General features: G+C 43.3%; 1 protein-coding gene across 1 annotated transcript in view; it reads left to right on the top strand.

Moving 5' to 3' along the window:
- Nucleotides 1-19,773, top strand: part of LOC129698566 (diacylglycerol kinase beta-like) — a 275,043-nt gene that overhangs the window by 192,566 nt on the left and 62,704 nt on the right. The window contains exons 5-6 of the mRNA XM_055637649.1: nt 724-786; nt 2,518-2,763. Of these exons, the coding sequence (XP_055493624.1) occupies nt 724-786; nt 2,518-2,763 (309 nt within the window). The remainder of the gene's footprint in view (nt 1-723; nt 787-2,517; nt 2,764-19,773) is intronic.

The following is a 19,773-nucleotide window of genomic DNA, read 5'->3' as shown; positions in this document are numbered from 1 at the left end:
TCAATAACCCGTGCCTGCCTTCTTCCCATATCCCTTGATTCCACTAGCCCCTAGAGCTCTATCTAACTCTCTCTTAAATCCATCCAGTGATTTGGCCTCCACTGCCCTCTGTGGCAGGGAATTCCACAAATTCACAACTCTCTGGGTGAAAACGTTTTTTTTGTGGCCACCTCTTTATTCTAAGACTGTGGCCCCTGGTTCTGAACTCCCCCAACATTGGGAACATTTTTCCTGCATCTAGCTTGCGCTGTGTTGATTTAAGAGAGAGTTAGATAGAGCTCTAGGGGCTAGTGGAGTCAAAGGATATGGGGAGAAGGCAGGCATGGGTTATTGATCGGGGACAATCAGTCATGATCACAATGAATGGCGGTGCTGGCTCGAAGGGCCGAATGGCCTCCTCCTGCGCCTATTTTCTATGTTTTCATGTTTCTATGTGCATTTGAAAATCCTGCACGAATATTTAGGCCTTTTTATTATGACAGTTCATGTTATTGAGCCAAATCCATATTTGGTAAAATTGTCGTGCAATATTTCAGACTTTTGTTTAAAACATTATTCAGTGTAATTGATCATTAATATCATTTTCGACAAGAATGCGGCAATTCCATTGGATACCATATATTGCTGCAACTTGTTATCCTTTCATATCTTTTAAAATATATATTTGAATGATAATCAAATATTGATTAAATTAAAATTGCTTTTGATTATTGTGTGTTGTAGAATCAAAAACTCTAGATTCTGGCATCTCGTTCCAGACAGAAGTCGCTTGTGCTCCTATTACAGGTAATCTTTGTGCATGTTGTCTTCTGCCATTTCCTAGGGTGGTCCCTGGTTGTACTGAGGGAATGTCTGCCTTCAATGTAATGCTCTGCCGAATAACTAAACTGAGATCACAGGCTCCTGTCTCCTGGTAGCTTGGATCGAACCTTTGATCGACTGGTATTTCATTATTTGAATTATTGAACTAGTTTATGACTATAAAATGAAACAGGCAAATTAATTTTGCTCTGCGATATGTTCATACATTTATCATAGGAATTGAAATAGTGCTCAACTGTGAAACCCAAAATTAATAGAGATACTCATCAGTTTAATGATCCAATTCCATGTTCTAATGGAATTTCAAATCTGTTACTTATATTTGAACTCAGTACAATTTTATCTTGGACCCTCTGAAAATGGCTTTACATTGTCTGTCGTTTTCAAAGGTCATAAGAGATAGGAACAGAAGTAGGCCATTCGGCCCATCAAGTCAACACAGCCATTCAATCATGGCTGATCGATCTCTCCTTCCTAACCCTTCCATTCTCCTGCCTTCTCCCCATAACCCTTGACGCCCGTACTAATCAAGAATCTATCTATCTCTGTGTTAAAAATATCCATTGACTTGGCCTCCACTGCCTTCTACGGCAATGAATTCCACTGATTCACCAACCTCTGACTAAAGAAATTCTACCTCATCTCCATCTTAAAGGAACGTCCTTTAATTCCGAGGCCTCTAATCCCAGACTCTTCCACTAGTGGAAACATCCTCTCCACATCCACTCTATCTGGGCCTTTCACTATTCTGTACGTTTCAATGAGGTTTTCCCCTCATCCTTCTAAACTCCAGCGAGTACAGGCCCAGTGTCGTCAAACGCAACATAAACGTATTTTTAATTGAAATCTGTGATTTGACAATTCATAGATTGGCATTTCCAATATTAACCCCATTGATGAAACTATTAGGTTAAGCCTGTCAGCGGCTTCTATCCAGAAGAGCAGGGCTCAGTGACTTGGGTTGGGACAGAAAACCAGATGGATTCCCAGTCATGGTCGCTGTCGATGACACCTACCAAAAACAAAATGCATGGTACTTCCTGGTAAAGATAGGGTTTGCCAACTGGTGATGTTACTCTAGGAGCTGTTGATGCAAGTTCACATCATTTGAATGCATAAGCGAAGAAAGTTCTGAACATCCTGGGATGAATTTTAAAACATCAGTCAATTGAATTGAATTGAATACTTTATTGTCACATGTGACAAGTCACAGTGAAATTCTTCAACTCAGCGGGTGCTTAAAAAGTTACAAATCCCCCCCGCCCTCCTGTGCCAGGTCTGCCATTGTTCTTCCCCCCCTCCCTCACAACTGCCCCCCCACGCCGGGTCATTTGTTTCCTCCATCGGCAGCGGTGTCCTCACGTCCACGTGGTCCATCTACGTCCATCGGTCAGCACCATCATCCACGCCACGCCACGCCACGCTGACCTCCCCACTATCGCCGCTGGGTCTTCTCCGGACACCTCCGTTCATTAGCAACATCGATAGTGTCGGGAATGTCCTCCAAATCTTTTTCCAAGGTTGCTGCAAGTTTGGCAAAGTCCCCAAAACTGAGAGGGGTTCAGCCCTAATTTCAGCTTTTTAAAAATTTCACCCCAACCTGTTGCTCGCATCTTGTGATAGATGAAAATTATATATTTTTTTCCTTTGACCCAGGTTATGCTAATCTTTATTACCTTTCCACTAACGTTGCAGGAATTAATGGCAAAAGTATTCTAAACGCCATGAAAAGACAGCCTCCAGATGGCAGGAACTCTCAGATCAACCTCACCGACCAGCAACTTTCCAGCTTGGCTCCAATTGCTGCTGCCACAGCAACCTATTCTCCTGGTTCCTCTCGCTCTTCCTCTCAGAAATCCACCGCCGCTGCTCACTCCGCTCATAACGCCTCTGGCTCCTTCAAGATTTTCTCTGCCTCACCACTTAACTCTCATTCCCCAGGTAGTGTATTTACCTCACTTCCAATGTTTGTCGTGGATCGAATGTTTGTTTAACTGTCAAACTACATTGAGTTAGAAGACTTCCAAAAATGTTCTGCTTCATATTATTGGGTTGAGATAGATCTTGGTTGTATGCATGAGCATTCTCTGAGATCTTCAGTTTCCTCCCACGCTCCAAAGACGTGGAGGTTTGTAGGTGAATTGGCTTGGTAGAAATGTAAAATTGTCCCTAGTGTGTGCTGGATAATGTTAATGCTGGTCGGATGGGACTCGGTGGGCCGAAGGACCTGTTTACCGCGCTGTATCTCTAAACTACACTAAGCTAAATTCAGAATACAGTAAAGATGCTGTCAAGGGTTGTTATGATGTTAGTTACCTAAAATTGTAGAACTCAATGTTCATACCGTTAAGGCCCTGTCCCACTTCGATGATTTTTTTCGGCGACTGCCTGTGACTGTCACAGTCGTAGCAGGTTGCTGAAAAAGTGGCGATTGGACCCGCTCCCCAATGACAATGTCTACAACAACCTTCCACCTAGTCGACGTCAAGCTACGGCAAGCTACCGACAACCGGAGACCCAATCGTCGCGACTTAGGACGTCCACCTACGACCCCGCCTACGACAACCGCCGACGACACATGCGACAACCTACAACAACCAACGTCAACCTACATCCACCCGCGACAGGCTACAACAGCACCCGGCAACAACCTGCATCATCCTGGTGACAAGCTACAACAGCACCTACGTCAGGAGAAAACCAGCTACGTCAAGCCCACAGTCACCGAAATGTTTGGAACATTTCAAAATCCAGTGGCGAGCACAAAAACGTTACGACTCTAGGCGACTTGAGGAGACATATAGGTGTCACCTCATGATCATGTGACGACAGCCTAGTCACCTGTAGTCGCGGAAAATTTGTCTAAGTGGGACAGGGACATTAGGTTGTTAGCTACCCAATCAGGATATGAGGTGCTATTCCTCCAGTTTGTGTGTGGACTCACTTAGTCAATGGAGGTAGCTCTGGACAGAAATGTCAGTATGGGAGTGGGAAGGAGAGTTTAATGGTTAGCAAATGCAAAATCCAACAGTCCGAGCGCAAGGGTTCGTTAAAATAATCGGCAAGTCTAAGCTTGGTCTTGCCGATGTAAAGGAGGCTACATTGAGAACACTGAACATACTAGATGTGTTACTAGATGAGATGCACGTGTATTTCTGTCTCACTTGGTAGGACTGCTGGGGTCCTGGATGGATGTGACGGAGAAGGTAAAGGGACAAGTGTTACGTCTCCTGCAGTTGCAGGGGGAAGATATACACAAAATGCTGGAGTAACTCAGTGGGACAGGCAGCATCTCTGGAGAGAAGGAATGTGTGATGTTTCGGGTCAAGACCCTTCTTCAGACTGATGTCAGGGGAGTGGGCAGTACATAGGTAAGGAAGTATAAGGTGTGAAAACAGGACAAAGTCAAGTCAAGAGGGTTTATTGTCATGTGTCCCAGATAGGACAATGAAATTCTTGCTTTGCTTCAGCACAACAGAATATTGTAAGCATAAATAAATCCAGAACAGTTCAGTCCAATATATACATAAATAAACAGATAAAGTGGAATAGGCTGTTACAGTTCAGGAATTGTTACTTCCCCACAGCCATCGGGCTATTAAAATCAACTGAAACAAATCTCTGAACATTAATAGACCATTATCTGCTTATTTATTAATGTGTGTATATATTTATATAATGGTATATAGACACACTGATCTGTCATGTAATGTCATGTAAATGAAAGTTGTCATGTTTAGTATTTTGTTGCATATGCTTTGCATGCAATGACTGCTTGAAGTCTGCGATTCATGGATATCACCAGTTGCTGGGTGTCTTCTCTGGTGATGTTCTGCCAGGCCTGTATTGCAGCCATCTTTAGCTTATGCTTGTTTTGGGGGCTAGTCCCCTTCAGTTTTCTCTTCATCATATAAAAGACATGCTCAATTGGGTTCAGATCGGGTGATTGACTTGTCCACTCAAGAATTGACCAATTTTTAACTTTGAAAACTCCTTTGTTGCTTTAGCAGTATGTTTGGGATCATTGTCTTGCTGCAGAATGAACCGCCGGCCAATGAGTTTTGAGGCATTTGTTTGAACCTGAGCAGATAGGATGTGTCTATACACTTCAGAATTTGCTAGAAATTCCTTACTCTGTCTCATAATGGCTTCTTTGACTTTCATTGGCACAACTTTGGTCCTCATGTTGATGAACAGCAATAAAAGTTTCCAAAGGTGACTGGAGGAAATACTAGGTGCTGAGAGCTCTCTTATGGCAGACTGTGGGGGTGATGCGCCGTTGTGTATGGCTGCTCCTCCTGCAGTCCGTCCTTTCTCCCTTTTTTATTTTATTTTTAGTCCTGTCCGTGAAAATTGTTCATTGGAAGTCTTCTTTTATGTGGTGGGTGGGGGGGGGGAAGGGGGAAACTGTTTTAATCCCAGTCCTACCTGGTCGGAGATGCGGTTTTCTTCCGAACCGCTTCTTCGTCCTCTCTGTGCGGCCTACCATCGAGCTGGAGCAGCGCTGGAGCGACGATTTCCTGCCGGGACTACAGCTTCGCCGGCGGTGCAGATGCTGGGACACCAACACGGAGCGGGCGATGCCTTACCGGGTCGCCTTCCGGTAAGCTCCGGGGCACTGGGAACGCCGACTGCAACATCGCTGAGCTGCGGCTGCAGAGCGTCCAGCCGCGGACGGGCGGCACTGGATTTCAACACCGCGGGGCCTGGTGTCCGAGTTCGCCAGTGTCAGAGGTCCGGCCAGCGCGGCCTGAGAACTTTGGACATTGCAGTCTTCAGGGAGGAAGCGGCCGCTTCAGTCCTGGCCGCTGAAGAATGTTCACCCGAAGCCGATGGTCCAGCTTCGTGGCAGGAGGGCCTGAAAACATCGAGTTGGCTGAGGAGGCCACATATAGACCCCGACCTCGGGTGGACTATGAGGGGGAGAACTGGATATTTTTAGTGCCTTCCCTCACAGTGAATTCTGCTGTGGGGGGACGTTTCATGTTGATTTCTATAGTGTACTGTTCTGTGTCTTTTTTCTTTTTCTCTTTTTTGTTTTGTATCGATTTATTGACATTTGATCTGTTCAATTAACTTAATCAATCTCTGTAAAATGAAATGAAATGATTCAATTTATTGTCATTGTCAGTGTACAGTACAGAGACAACGAAATGCATTTTTAGCATCTCCCTTGAAAGGGAGACACAGGGCGTCGCGGTGTGCCCGCGCCTGCCGCCGTAACATTCCATTACAGGCAAAGGTGGGTGAAGTGTCTTGCCCAAGGACACAACGACAGTATGCACTCCAAGCGGGATTTGAACCGGCTACCCTCCGGTCGCCAGCCGAACTCTTAGCCCATTGTGCTATCTGTCGTCCTAAGCACTTTGGTTCAAATACTGGTTTTGTTGAAAAGTGCTATATATAAATAAACATTATTATTATTATTATTATTATTATACCTGCATTAAGGAGGCAATTAAACACACCTGAGCAATTACAAACGCCTGTGAAGCCATGTGTCCCAAACATCATGGTGCCCTGAAATGGGGGGGGGGGGGGACGACTATGTATAAACACTGCTGTAATTTCTACATGGTGAAACCAAAAAGCATAAACATGGTCTTTAATAAAATCTGACAATGTGCACTTTAACCACATGTTATTTTTTTCTATTGCAAATCTCAAATTGTGGAGCACAGAGGCAAATAAATAAATGATGGGTCTTTGTCCCAAACATTATGGAGGGCACTGTATATATTTTGATGTGAACACATAGAAACCAAACCTTTCCTTGAGATCTGATTGGTATCAACTGTGTGTATGCGGAGAGATTTGTTTGTGTTAAGTGCAGAGGTGTGTGTTGAAAGCTGAAAACGTTAACAAACTTTCTCACTGCAGAACTTAAATCTTGCAATTGTTAAATCAGCTCCAGAATAAATATACAGCTATTATTCACTTGTGTTTATCTTCTCTCAAAAGAAAGACGTTGAAATAAGGAACATGAGGTGACAACTGACAAATATGAAATGCCCATTATTGTAAACAAAATGGAATTGATTCATGTTTATGAGAAGGGAGCCAAGTTATACAATGAGTTCTTATTTGAATAGCAGTGTAGACAGTTATTACAAAAATCATTGTATAAATCAACACTGGTGGATGCATTCAGCTCAGCAGCAGAGGTGTTCAACAATTTTGACATGTTAGTTAAACTATTTTCTTTTCCTCTATTAAAAGGATGTGCAAGTCAAGCTTTAAAAATCAATATTACTCTTTATTAGTGAGGGAGGCTGTGGGTTGCCAACATTTACTTTCCACTTTTACAGGTTTCAAGGATTATGGGGAGAAGGCAGGAGAATGGGGTTCGGAGGGAGAGATAGATCAGCCATGACTGAATGGTGTGGAGTGGACTTGATGGGCTGAATGTCCTAAATCTGCTCCTATCACTTATGATCTTATGATTTAATTGCTCTTGAAAAGTTTTTGCTGGTGTGCCTCCTATAGTCCCTGGAGTTTGTTTGATAGAGATAACGCCCACAGTGCTTTGAGCTATGGAGTCCCAAGTCTTTGACAGTGACTGAAGGAACACTGACATTTTTGCAAGTCCAGATCGGGTGTGATATGGAAGTAGTTTTTTTTCCTTTTTACCTGGTGCTTTTGTCCCTCTGGGTGGTGGAGGTGTTGATGCCACCATAGTGAGTTGCTAAAATCCATCTTGTTCACACTGCTGGTCCAGACAGCTAGTAATGGAGGAAGGGATATTGAATTTGGAGAATCGGAGTGACTGCAAATAGGCTGTTCTGTTTAGAATGATGTGATACAAGTGTGATTTGCTGTGTATCAGACAACCCCTGTCCTGAGAAAGTGCGGATGCATTTGGTTGCATAATAATCAGTAAACAAACATCCCATTTCTGAGCTAATGATGGGAAAAATAATAATTGGTGAAGCATCTTAAAATCACTGGATCCAAGGCACAAGGGGGCAGATGAGCTGTTCCATTTTCTGTTCTCATGCCCCAAGAACACTTACAATGATATCCAATGGTTGAGAATGTTGACATTTAGCAACCATAATTCTCATCCTTTGTTTGTGACGTGACTCCAACCACTAAAGTGTTTTCCATGCACTGCATTGACTTCCATGTTATCCTGAATTGTTGATGGCATGTTGATGTACTAAATGCTGCCTTGATGTACTAAGGGCCTGCAGAGAAATGAAAAACTCTACAAGGTTTTCGATATTCATCTACAGTGCCTCTTCAGGTTTGACAGAGTGGTACCTATAATCCAGGGGAAAGTAAATAAGTAAGTAAGTTTATTGGCCAAGAATTCACATACAATGAATTTGCCTTGGTGCTCCGCCCACAAATAACAACATGACATACAGTGACAGTGAAAGAAAGGCGGAACCAGTGGTGTGCAAAGTGTGAAATTCACACCACGGGTATTTATTGTGGTGAGCAATTACAAGTTTGAAGGTAGACACAAAATGCTGGATTAACTCAGTGGAACAGGCATCATCTCTGGAGAGGAGTGGGCGAAGAAGGGTCTTGTCCAGAAACGTCACCCATTCCTTCTCTCCAGAGATGCTGCCTATGCCACTGAGTTACTCCAGCATTTTGTGTCTACCTTCAATTTAAACCAGCAGCTGCAGTTCCTTCCTACACAATTACAAGTTAGATATTGTTCCAACACTACTAATGAAGACAAAATAAAACATACATGATAGATGTCAGTAGAAGGGCAAGTTGTACTTAATACATTTCAAGAAAGAAGATTGGGCGCACCAAACTGGCTGATAAAGACTGATTTCATCCACTTTACAGCGAACACTCTGCATTTCCACTACAGTTGCCATTACTCCACATAATGTCATTCTTAACTGCCTTGGTATTAAAGTGGTGAGCGTATTGAAATATCGTGTGGCAAAATATAACATTGTATTTAGCCTGTTATAGCGGAGTCAGGGGATATGGGGAGAAGGCAGGAACGGGGTACTGATTGTGGATGATCAGCCATGATCATATTGAATGGCGGTGATGGCTCGAAGGGCCGAATGGCCTGCTCCTGCACCTATTGTCTATTGTCTATTGTCTGTCACAGAAATAATTTAGATAACAGTTGTATTCTGTAGTTAGATCTTTGGAAGAGAAAGTACGATTACATTTGCTGTGTGTTTTTAAAAGTAACTGAGTAATTTAGTATTTTTTAGAATACATTGTTTGCAGCATACCCCCTGGAAATTTACATATGTGAAAGGTTTTCTTTGCAATTATCCGAAATGCTTAACAGTGCAAACATATTTTTCATTGTAATTGAAAATTGCAGCAGTAAAAACAGGCTTCTTGAGTGTGTGGGTGAAGGAAAGTGATGTTGATTTGGACTCAAAGTGAATTATCTGCATTTACTGTGTCTAGAACCTAAGGATGAATGGGTTCTCCCGACCCATTACTGCCTTATAATGTGTTCTCACGACCTACTCAAAACTTAAAGCAGACTTTTCTGTAAATTCACTTTGCACTTTGCTGGGATAGACACAAAATGCTGGAGTAACTCAATGGGACAGGCAGCATCCCTGAAGAAAAGGAATAGGTGACGTTTCGGGTCGAGACCCTTCTTCAGATTTTGCTGGGATTGCTAGCCGCACAGAGTTAATGTTTAATGTGCATTATGATGCAGGTTCTAATAAGTCTAATAAGATTGTGATCCTGCATTTGAGGTATGAAGTATTGACGCATGTTTTAATCCAATTAGAGTTATCTGAAATGACAGAATTTAAGGGATTGTGAAAACACAAAGTATAGGTTATAAAAATAGATTTTTTTGCTAAATCGTATTTGGTTTCTTTCCATTTGTGCAAAATGATTGTTATATGGCATCATTTAACACTATATTTGTGATCTATCAGTCTATATACTTGATTAATATAAGAACACATTTTTAGAAACATAGAAGATAGGAGGAGGCCATTCAGCCCTTCGAGCCAGCACCACCATTCATTGTGATCATGGCTGATCGTCCCGAATCAATAACCCGTGCCTGCCTTCTCCCCATATCCCTTGATTCCACTAACCCCTATAGCTCTATTTAACTCTCTCTTAAATCCATCCAGTGATTTGGCCTCCACTGCCCTCTGTGGCAGGGAATTCCACAAATTAACAACTCTGGGTTAAAAAGGCTTTTCTCACCACAGATTTAAATTGCCTCCCCTTTATTCTAAGACTGTGGCCCTTGGTTCTGGACTCGCCCAACATTGGGAACATTTTTCCTGCATCTAGCTTGTCCAGTCCTTTTATAATTTTATATGTTTCTATAAGATACCCCCTCATCCTTCTAAACTCCAGTGAATACAAGCCTAGTCTTTTCAATCTTTCCTCATATGACAGTCCCGCCATTCCTTGGTAGCTTCCATTTTATGAACGACAGATCCTTGTGTAAAAATCTGACTCTATCTTTCTTTGCCCACAAACTGTGCAATAAGGCTGAGTAAATCCGGCACAATTGTCATTTATCCAGTGTAATAAAGAAATGTTAATACATTTCAGTTTTAATTCTTGGCTAGGTGTTTCCTACTTTGGTTTCCTGAAATTCAAATGTATTTAAAATGATCAATTCTACTCAATCTGTTATGTTTGCACTGTGGATGAAAATGGATGTAGAAACATAGAAAATAGGTGCAGGAGGAGGCCATTTGGCCCTTCGAGCCAGCACCGCCATTCAATGTGATCATGGCTGATCATCCCCAATCAATAACCCGTGCCTGCCTTCTCTCCATATCCCTTGATTCCACTAGCCCCTAGAGCTCTATCTAACTCTCAAGTGAGTTTATTGTCATGTGTCCCTGTATAGGACAATGAAATTCTTGCTTTGCTTAAGCACACAGAAAATAGTAGGCGTTTACTACAAAACATAAATGTGTCCATATACCATGATATAAATATATACACACATGAATAAATAAACTGATAACGTGCAAATAGCAGAAAGTGGTTATTAATAATCAGAGTTTTGTCTGAGCCAGGTTTAATAGCCTGATGGCTGTGGGGAAGTAGCTATTCCTGAACCTGGTTGTTGCAGTCTTCAGGCTCCTGTACCTTCTACCTGAAGGTAGCAGGGAGATGAGTGTGTGGCCAGGATGGTGTGGGTCTTTGATGATACTGCCAGCCTTTTTGAGGCAGCGACTGCGATAAATCCCCTCGATGGAAGGAAGGTCAGAGCCGATGATGGACTGGGCAGTGTTTACTACTTTTTGTAGTCTTTTCCTCTCCAGGGCACTCAAATTGCCGAACCAAGCCACGATGCAACCGGTCAGCATGCTCTCGACTGTGCACCTGTAGAAGTTAGAGAGAGTCTTCCTTGACAATCCGACTCTCCGTAATCTTCTCAGGAAGTAGAGGTGCTGATGAGCTTTTTTGATAATTGCGTTAGTGTTCTCGGACCAGGAAAGATCTTCAGAGATGTGCACGCCCAGGAATTTGAAGTTCTTGGCACTTTCAACCATCGACCCGTTGATTGATGTTAATGGTGCTGTGGGTCCCCCTCCTACTCCTTCCAAAGTCCACAATCAGTTCCTTGGTTTTGCTGGTGTTGAGGGCCAGGTTATTGTGCTGGCACCATATGGACAGTTGCTCGATCTCCCTTCTATATCTCTTTCTTAAATCCATCCAGTGATTTAGCCCTCCACTGCCCTCTGTGTCGCAAGGAACAGCAGATGCTAGTTGACACTGAAGATAGACACAAAAAAACTAGTCTGCGGAAGGGTCTCGACCCGAAACGCTGCCCATCCCTTCTCTCCAGAGATGCTGCCTGTCCCCCCAAGTTACTCCAGCTTTTTGTGTCTATCTTCGATGAATATTGATGATCCTTGTTAGATTCTGCACTGCAGAGCAGGAATGTTATTAACTGCCCATCGTCTGAAGGAATGCCTCTTTCCAAAACCGCATGCTTGGCAAGAAAGGTTGCTGCATTATCACGATAGATGTGTCAGCAGAGTGGGAGTTGGAAGTAAGTGTAATTGTCTACAAGTACTAATTAAAACTTTCCCTCGCTGGGTCTGCCTTCCATAAACATCTTAATTAAATCTCAGCATGCCTGTGGAAGTCATAGGTATGTTACCAAAGGGCCACAATATTCAGACATAAGGAAGCAGGGGAGGTTTCGATTAGTCACAACATCCCATCTGTCTGATGGTCAAGGTCACAGTACACTTATGAAAGATGGTCTCAGCAGCTCGGCCAGAGTGACTTCTCTTCCAAGTTGAATTTGTAAGCACCTGCTGAATATTACTCATGTCCTGGGCCAGTTCAAGCAGAAATTAATAATGGGGATAGACACAAAAAGCTGGAGTAATTCAGCGGGTCAGACAGCATCTCTGGAGAGAAGGATTAAGTGACACTTCATCAGATTCGAAACGTCACCTATTCCTTCATTGATGCATGAGATGCTGTCTGATCCGCTGAGTTTTCTCCAGCATTTTGTCTACCTTCAGTGTAAACCAGCATCTGCAGTTCCTTCCTGCTCACACCTGTTGTTCAGAGTCAGGGTAATGATTCCGTTCGCACAAATCTGGTGAGCCACGTGAGTACTCAAGTGTCAGCTTCAATATGCGTTGTGCCTGCCATTGTTGAAGACAAGGTGCATGTTCACACACAGTCCTCCTTTCCACGTCTCATCTCACTCCCACTACACAATCTCTTCTGAATTTTGATCGGCACATGACATACATCAACCTCACTATCGACCCCGTTTTTTTTTTTTCATTTTATCATTCGTGAAAATGAATGGTCACAATGATGAATGGTAATGGTGAAAATGAATGGGGCAAAAAGTCTTATTAAATTCAAATGTTATAATGAAAAGTTCACCATGCAATCATAGACATAGAGTTGACAGGTAACACATTAGCAGAAAACCTTAACGTGTATTCCCACACTTTGCCTTCCATCACAGTGAGGAGGTGTTTGGAGGTTCACTGTGATGGATGTCTGTGTTAATTGTGTGTCTTGGTTTTTTTTTCTTGTTTGTATGACTGCAGAAACTTAATTTTGTTTGAACTTAGGTTCAAATGACAATAAACGTTATTCTATTCTATCTATAGTGATTAACCTAATCTTCTGTATTTTGGAACCTGTAAGGATTCAGTTATTGAACTGGATCTTTCAGCATTGCTACCTGTAACAAAATATACAATAGGTGCAGGAGTAGGCCACTCGGCCCTTCGAGCAGGCACCGCCATTCAATGTGATCATGGCTGATCATCCCCAATCAGTACCCCGTTCCTGCCTTCTCCCCATATCCCCTGTCTCCGCTATCTTTAAGAGCCCTATCTGGCCCTATCACTTGAAAGCATCCAGAGAACCTGCCTCCACCGCCCTCTGAGGCAGAGAATTCCACAGACTCACAACTCTCTGTGTGAAAAAGTATGTCCTCATCTCCGTTCTAAATGGCTTACCCTTTATTCTTAAACTGTAGCCCCTGGTTCTGGACTCCCCCAACATTGGGAACATGTTTGCTGCCTCTAGCGTGTCCAAACCCTTACTAATCTTATATGTTTCAATAAGAACTAAATTATGACATGAATATCAACTAAATTATGACGTGAATACAGCATTGGCTATAAAACAGCATAAGATGTTAATATTTAAGAAATTGTTTAAGAAAATTGGGTAGATGCTAAAAGGCTCTTGCCCAGAGTATTTGAATCGAGGACCAGAAGACAGGATAAGGTGAAGGGGAAAAGATTTAATAGGAAACTGAGGGGTACATTTTTCACACAAAAGGTTGGTGGGTGCATGGAACAAGCTGGCAGAGGAGGTAGTTGAGGCTGGGACTATCCTAATATTTAAGAAACAGTTGGACAGGTACATGGATAGGACAGGTTTGGAGGGATATGGGCCAATATATCCTTCTTTCATCTCCGCAACATCGCCAAACTCAGACCCTCTCTCACACCTCCCGCTGCTGAAAGACTCATCCATGCCTTCATCTCCTCCCGACTGGACTAGTGCAACTTACTTCTCCTTGGCATCAGCTCCACCTACATCAACCGACTCCAACTGGTCCAGAATGCAGCCGCCCGACTCATCACCCACACCAAATCCTGGCATCACATCACTCCACTCCTCAAACACCTTCACTGGCTTCCCATCTCCCACCGGATCACCTACAAAATCTTGATCCTCACCTACAAAGCCCTCGACCATCTGGCCCCCACATATCTCACTGACCTCCTCTCCCCCTACCAACCTTCACGGTCCCTCAGATCCACATCAGCCGGTCTCCTCTCCATCCACAAGTCCAACCTCCGCAGTTTTGGGGACAGAGCCTTCTCCAGGGCAGCTCCCAGGCTCTGGAACTCCCTCCCCCAACTGATCGGCAATTCCATGTCCCTCACCATCTTCCAGTCCCGCCTCAAGACCCATCTCTTCACCTCTGCCTATCCTTAGCCCCACGTCCCCCTCCCTTTTCATCTGTGCATTAATTGCCTCATACTGTGTTTTGAATTGAATTCTGTCTTTAATTTGTGTACTAGTCATGTCTCTACTATTTATTTCATTCCCCTTACATGTTTTTCCTCTACCTGCTAAATTTTTGTAAGGTGTCCTTGAGACTCTTGAAAGGCGCCCATAAATAAAATTTATTATTATTATTATTAAACACGGGCAGGTGGGACTAGTGTAGCTGGGACATTGTTGGTTGGTGTGGGCAAGTTGAGCCAAAGGGCCTGTTTCCACGCTGTATCACCCCATGACTATAAATTAAATCTTAATGTTAATTTAACATATTCTGACTAATTAATACATTGTGCTGCAGGCAACGTCAATTTGCATAACATGGCAACGTTTATGTCTGCAGTCTGCTACGGGAACTTTGGAAGAACAGAAACGCTCTGAGTTCATTGGGCAAAAGATTAACCTTGTTGCTTGGAGTGAAACAATGGCGGGGCTGACGAGGGAAATAACAATGACATTTATGGATCAGCAAATAGGCAACATTAAAGAAAATAATAGTAAAGAAATGAAGTAAAAATGAGGGAATTTATTTTAATGAAATATGAAAAGAAAACCAGTTTTGAGCAAAATTCTACTGTGGGTTATTAGCATTAATGCAGTTTGTATTAACAGCATGACCAGGAAATGTTGGGAAAACACAGCAACTCACTCGCTGTAGAGAGAAAAGTTATATTAACATTAGTGTTAGTCTATAAAGAGACTGTCCCACTTAGGCTATTTTTTAGGCGACTGCAGGCAACTAGGCTGTCACCACATGTCGCCTGTACGGTCGTGAGTCGTCTCCTCAGTCACCCAAAGAGCCGTAATGTCTTCCTGGTCGCCGCTGGGTTTTCAACATGTTGGAAAAATGTCGGCAACAGTGGCTTTGACACCAATGAGTGTAACTTGACTTCTCCTGATGTCAGATTCAGATTCAGATTCAGATTCAATTTTAATTGTCATTGTCAGTGTACAGTACAGAGACAACGAAATGCATTTGTAGGTGCTGTTGTAGGTTTTCGCCGGGCGCTGACTTCGCTGAATTCCAATGGCGACTACCTACGTCAACCGGCGACAGGTACCGGTGACTGAAGTGTCTTCAGTTGTCTTCAGTTGTCGCTGACAGGGTCCTAGCTTGTCGCGGGTGGATGTAGTTTGACTGGTTGTCACCTGTGTGGTCATAGGTTGGTGTAGGTGTGGTCGTAGGTGGACGTCTTAATGGGTCGGCGGTTATCGCTAGCTTGCCGTCGACTAGGTGGTGGGTTGGTGTAGACATTGTTGTAGTCATTGTCGTAGGGGGGACCAGACGCCAGTATTTTGGCGACCCGCTACGACTATTGACACTCGCCGGCAGTGGACGAAAAAATCGTCTAAGTGGGACAAGCCCTTTATTCTCAAGTGTACTAAGATGTAATGAACAGCTGTGTTTGCATGCTCTACACTCAAATCACAAAGTACATGACTACAACTGCTCTGAGACCAATCTGAAGAAGGGTCTTGACCCGAAACGTCACCCATTCCTTCTATCCAGAGATACTGCCTGTCTCGCTGAGTTACTCCAGCTTTTTGTGTCTTTCTTCAGTAACTTGGTTCTTTAGTAACTTGTCAGTTTCTTTGTTGAACAAAATTAAGGCGCATGTTGCAATCAAAAGCGCTTGAACAATTGGTTGGGAAGAAAGCTATCGTCTGAGTTCTGGCAAGCTAGGGTGCAGATGCGTCCTGATCGGATGCTTTTTATGGGCAACTGTAGATGTTGGTTGGAGTTGTTGGAGACTTGCCAAATTGCCTTAGTTTTCTGAGGAAGTGGAGGCGCCAGTGTGCTTTCTTGACGAGTTTCGATGTAGTTGCTCCGGGCCAATTTGTTGGTGATATTTATGGCTATGAACCTGAAGCTCCACTTTGGATGCAGACAGGAATGTGTACACCACCTTGTTTCCTGAGGTTAGTTACTAGCTCCATCATCTTGCTAACATTGACAGGGAGGTTGTCATCATGACCTCATGTTACCAACCTCTTCATCACCTTCCTGTACTCTGTTTCATCGACGTTCAAGATCCGACCAGCCGCTGATACTGGTGCTGTCGGCAAACTTTAAAGTGGATGTTTTTAAAACTCACGTTCCCTTTAAACTTAAACTCACCGGTACCTTGATGTCTGCAGCCCCTTTAATCTTGCTGTGTAACATGTAAAGACAAAGTGAATTAAATAGAATCACCTCTGATCATTTGGAAAATCTGCATGCCCAACACCACCATAAGGAGATGAAAGGAGATTTACTGTCCTTCACTCACCTTTCATGACTTTCTTCATTTACAACCTTGTAAATGGTTTCTGAAAAGCACTACTCTTTTGTAAGACGCTAAATACTTGCACAACATCATGCTTAGGTAAGGTAAGAGGTGGTTAAGATGATCTTGTTTGTAATAGATAATAGACAATAGACATTAGACAATAGGTGCAGGAGTAGGCCATTCGTCCCTTCGAGCCAGCACCGCCATTCAATGTGATCATGCCTGATCATCCCCAATCAGTACCCCGTTCCTGCCTTCACCCCATATCCCCTGACTCCGCTATTTTTAAGAGCCCTATCTAGCTCTCTCTTGAAAGCATCCAGAGAACCTGCCTCCACCGCCCACTGAGGCAGAGAAATCCACAGACTCACCACTCTCTGTGAAAAAAAGTGTTTCCTTGTCTCCGTTCTAAAGGGCTTACTCCTTATTCTTAAACTGTGGCCACTGGTTCTGGACTCCCCCAACATCGGCAACATGTTTCCTGTCTCTAGCGTGTCCAAGTCCTTAGCAATCTTATATGTTTCAATGAGATCCACTCTCATCCTTCTAAACTCCAGACTGTACAAGGCCAGCTGCTTCATTCTCTCAGCATATGACAGTCCCGCCATCCCGGGAATTAACCTTGTAAACCTACGCTGCACTCCCTCAATAGCAAGAAACTCCTTCCTCAAATTAGGGGACCAAAACTGCACACAATACTCCAGGTGTGATCTCACTAGGGCTCTGTCCAACTGCAGAAGGACCTCTTTGCTCTTATATTCGATTCCTCTTGTTATAAAGGCCAACATGCCATTCGCTTTCTTCACTGTCTGCTGTACCTGCATGCTTACTTTCATAGACTGATGTACAAGGACCCCCAGATCCCGTTATATTTCCCCTTGTCCCAATTTACGCCATTTAGATGTGAATTGGTCACAAACCTAGGATACAGATTTACAATTTTACCCAAAGGGTTGTGACAGTTTTGAGTTGGGACTTGTGGCGTTGCTCTATCCTGTAGATATGAAGGCTAAATGGCCTCTTTCAAGGCCATCATACTTTTACAATATCGGAAATAGTGGTCGCAACTGATTATCAGTCTCGACCTGAAACGTTGTCTATTCCTTCGCTCCATAGATGCTGCCTCACCCACTGAGTTTCTCCAGCATTTTTGTCTACCTTCGATTTTTCCAGCATCTGCAGTTCCTTCTTAAACATGACCTAATATTTGTGATTTATTGTATTTGTCCCATTTTACCCCAAGTTTGAATACATCATAGTATAAATTTGTGGTTGCATGCCTTATTAATCTAAACTTCCTTATGCACAGATATTTCTGTGGGTATGAGTACACCATGCATAAATATTCTCAGTCTTTTAACGTGAACTCACCGCCACCGGCGACCTCATTGATTTTACTCCGAGATGCTGGTAATTTAAGTTTTGAATTGATTAGGTGCATTCCGTCAATTATATGAAAACGACTGTACTCAATTCACCCTGCACCAGTCCGGGTGGCCTTTCTGCCCTAAACATTTCGTAAATATTTTGTAAAACAAGGTTAATTCCCGGGATGTCGGGACTGTCAGATGCTGAGAGAATGGAGCAGCTGGGCTTGTACACTCTGGAGTTTAGAAGGATGAGAGGGTATCTTATTGAAACATATAGGATTATTAAGGGTTTGGACACGCTAGAGGCAGGAAATATGTTCCCGATGTTGGAGGAGTCCAGAACCAGGGGTCACAGTTTAAGAATAAGGGGAAAGCCATTTAGAACGGAGACGAGGAAACACTTTTTCTCACAGAGAGTCTGTGGAATTCTCTGCCTCAGAGGGTGGTGGAGGCAGGTTCTTTGGATGCTTTCAAGAGAGAGCTGGATAGGGCTCTTAAACATAGTGGAGTCAGGGGATATGGGGAAAAGGCAAGAACAGGATACTGATTGGGGATTATCAGCCATGATAACATTGAATGGCGGTGCTGGCTCGAAGGGCCGAATGGCCTACTCCTGCACCTTTTAATATGTAAATATAACCGAATAGTGAAAGGCCTGGATGGAGTGGATGTGGATAGGATGTTTCCAACTCTCTTTTGAATGCATCTAGTGAGTCGGTCTCTATTGCCTTCTGAGGTATAGAATTCCACAAATTCACAACTATCTATGTGGAAAAGTTTTTCCTCGTCTCAGTTCTAAATGGCCTAACCCTTTTTCTTAAACTGTGACCCCTGGTTCTGGACTCCCCCCAACATCGGGAAAATGTTTCCTGCCTCTAGCGTGTCCAATCCCTTAATAATCTTATGATGTTGCAATAAGATGCCCTCTCATCCTTCTAAATTGCAGAGTAAACAAGTCCAGTCGATCCATTCTCTCATCACATGACAGTCCCGCTATCCCGGGAATTAACCTTGTAAATACATGGCAAAATATTAGGTATTTAAAAAGGATTAGTAGCTTGATTGAACTGGCATTGTCAAAAGGAGGGGGCCTTTATGAAAAGAGCAAAATAACACAGTGGGGGGACCTCCGTAAGTAAGGGGGGGGGGGGGAGGGGGGGGGGGGGGGACAAAGGAGGACCTGGGTACCGAGGGTGTGCAAGACAAAGGATTTCACTGTGACTTGTCACATGTGATGATAAAGCATTCATTCATTCATTCATCCATTCATTCATTCTGGAAGAACAAATGAAGGGTGAGATTCCACATTCAGATCTGCTGAAGGAAGTGCTAGAAATCCAAAACATGAAATGAAAAAGCCATACGATTCTTATAAGGGGTAAGAGTGTTGTAAAAACAAGCCTGAAGGCTTTGTGTCTCAATGCAAGGAGCATTCGTAATAAGGTGGATGAGTTGAATGTGCAGATAGCTATTAATGACTATGATATAGTTGGGATCACGGAGACATGGCTCCAGGGTGACCAAGGTTGGGAGCTGAACATCCAGGGATATTCAATATTCAGGAGGGATAGACAGAAAGGGAAAGGAGGTGGGGTAGCGTTGCTGGTTAGAGAGCAGATTAACGCAGTAGAAAGGAAGGACATTAGTTTGGAGGATGTGGAATCGATATGGGTAGAGCTGCGAAACACTAAGCAGAAAATGCTAGTGGGAGTTGTGTACAGGCCACCTAACAGTAGTAGTGGAGCTGGGGATGGCATCAAACAGGAAATTAGAAATGCATGCAACAAAGGTAAAACAGTTATAATGGGTAACTTCAA

This window comes from Leucoraja erinacea, chromosome 7 (genome assembly GCF_028641065.1).
Source record: "Leucoraja erinacea ecotype New England chromosome 7, Leri_hhj_1, whole genome shotgun sequence".
Classification (NCBI taxonomy): domain Eukaryota; kingdom Metazoa; phylum Chordata; class Chondrichthyes; order Rajiformes; family Rajidae; genus Leucoraja; species Leucoraja erinaceus.
Note: the sequence above shows the minus strand (reverse complement) of the source record. Positions and strands in the feature narration are given on the sequence as shown.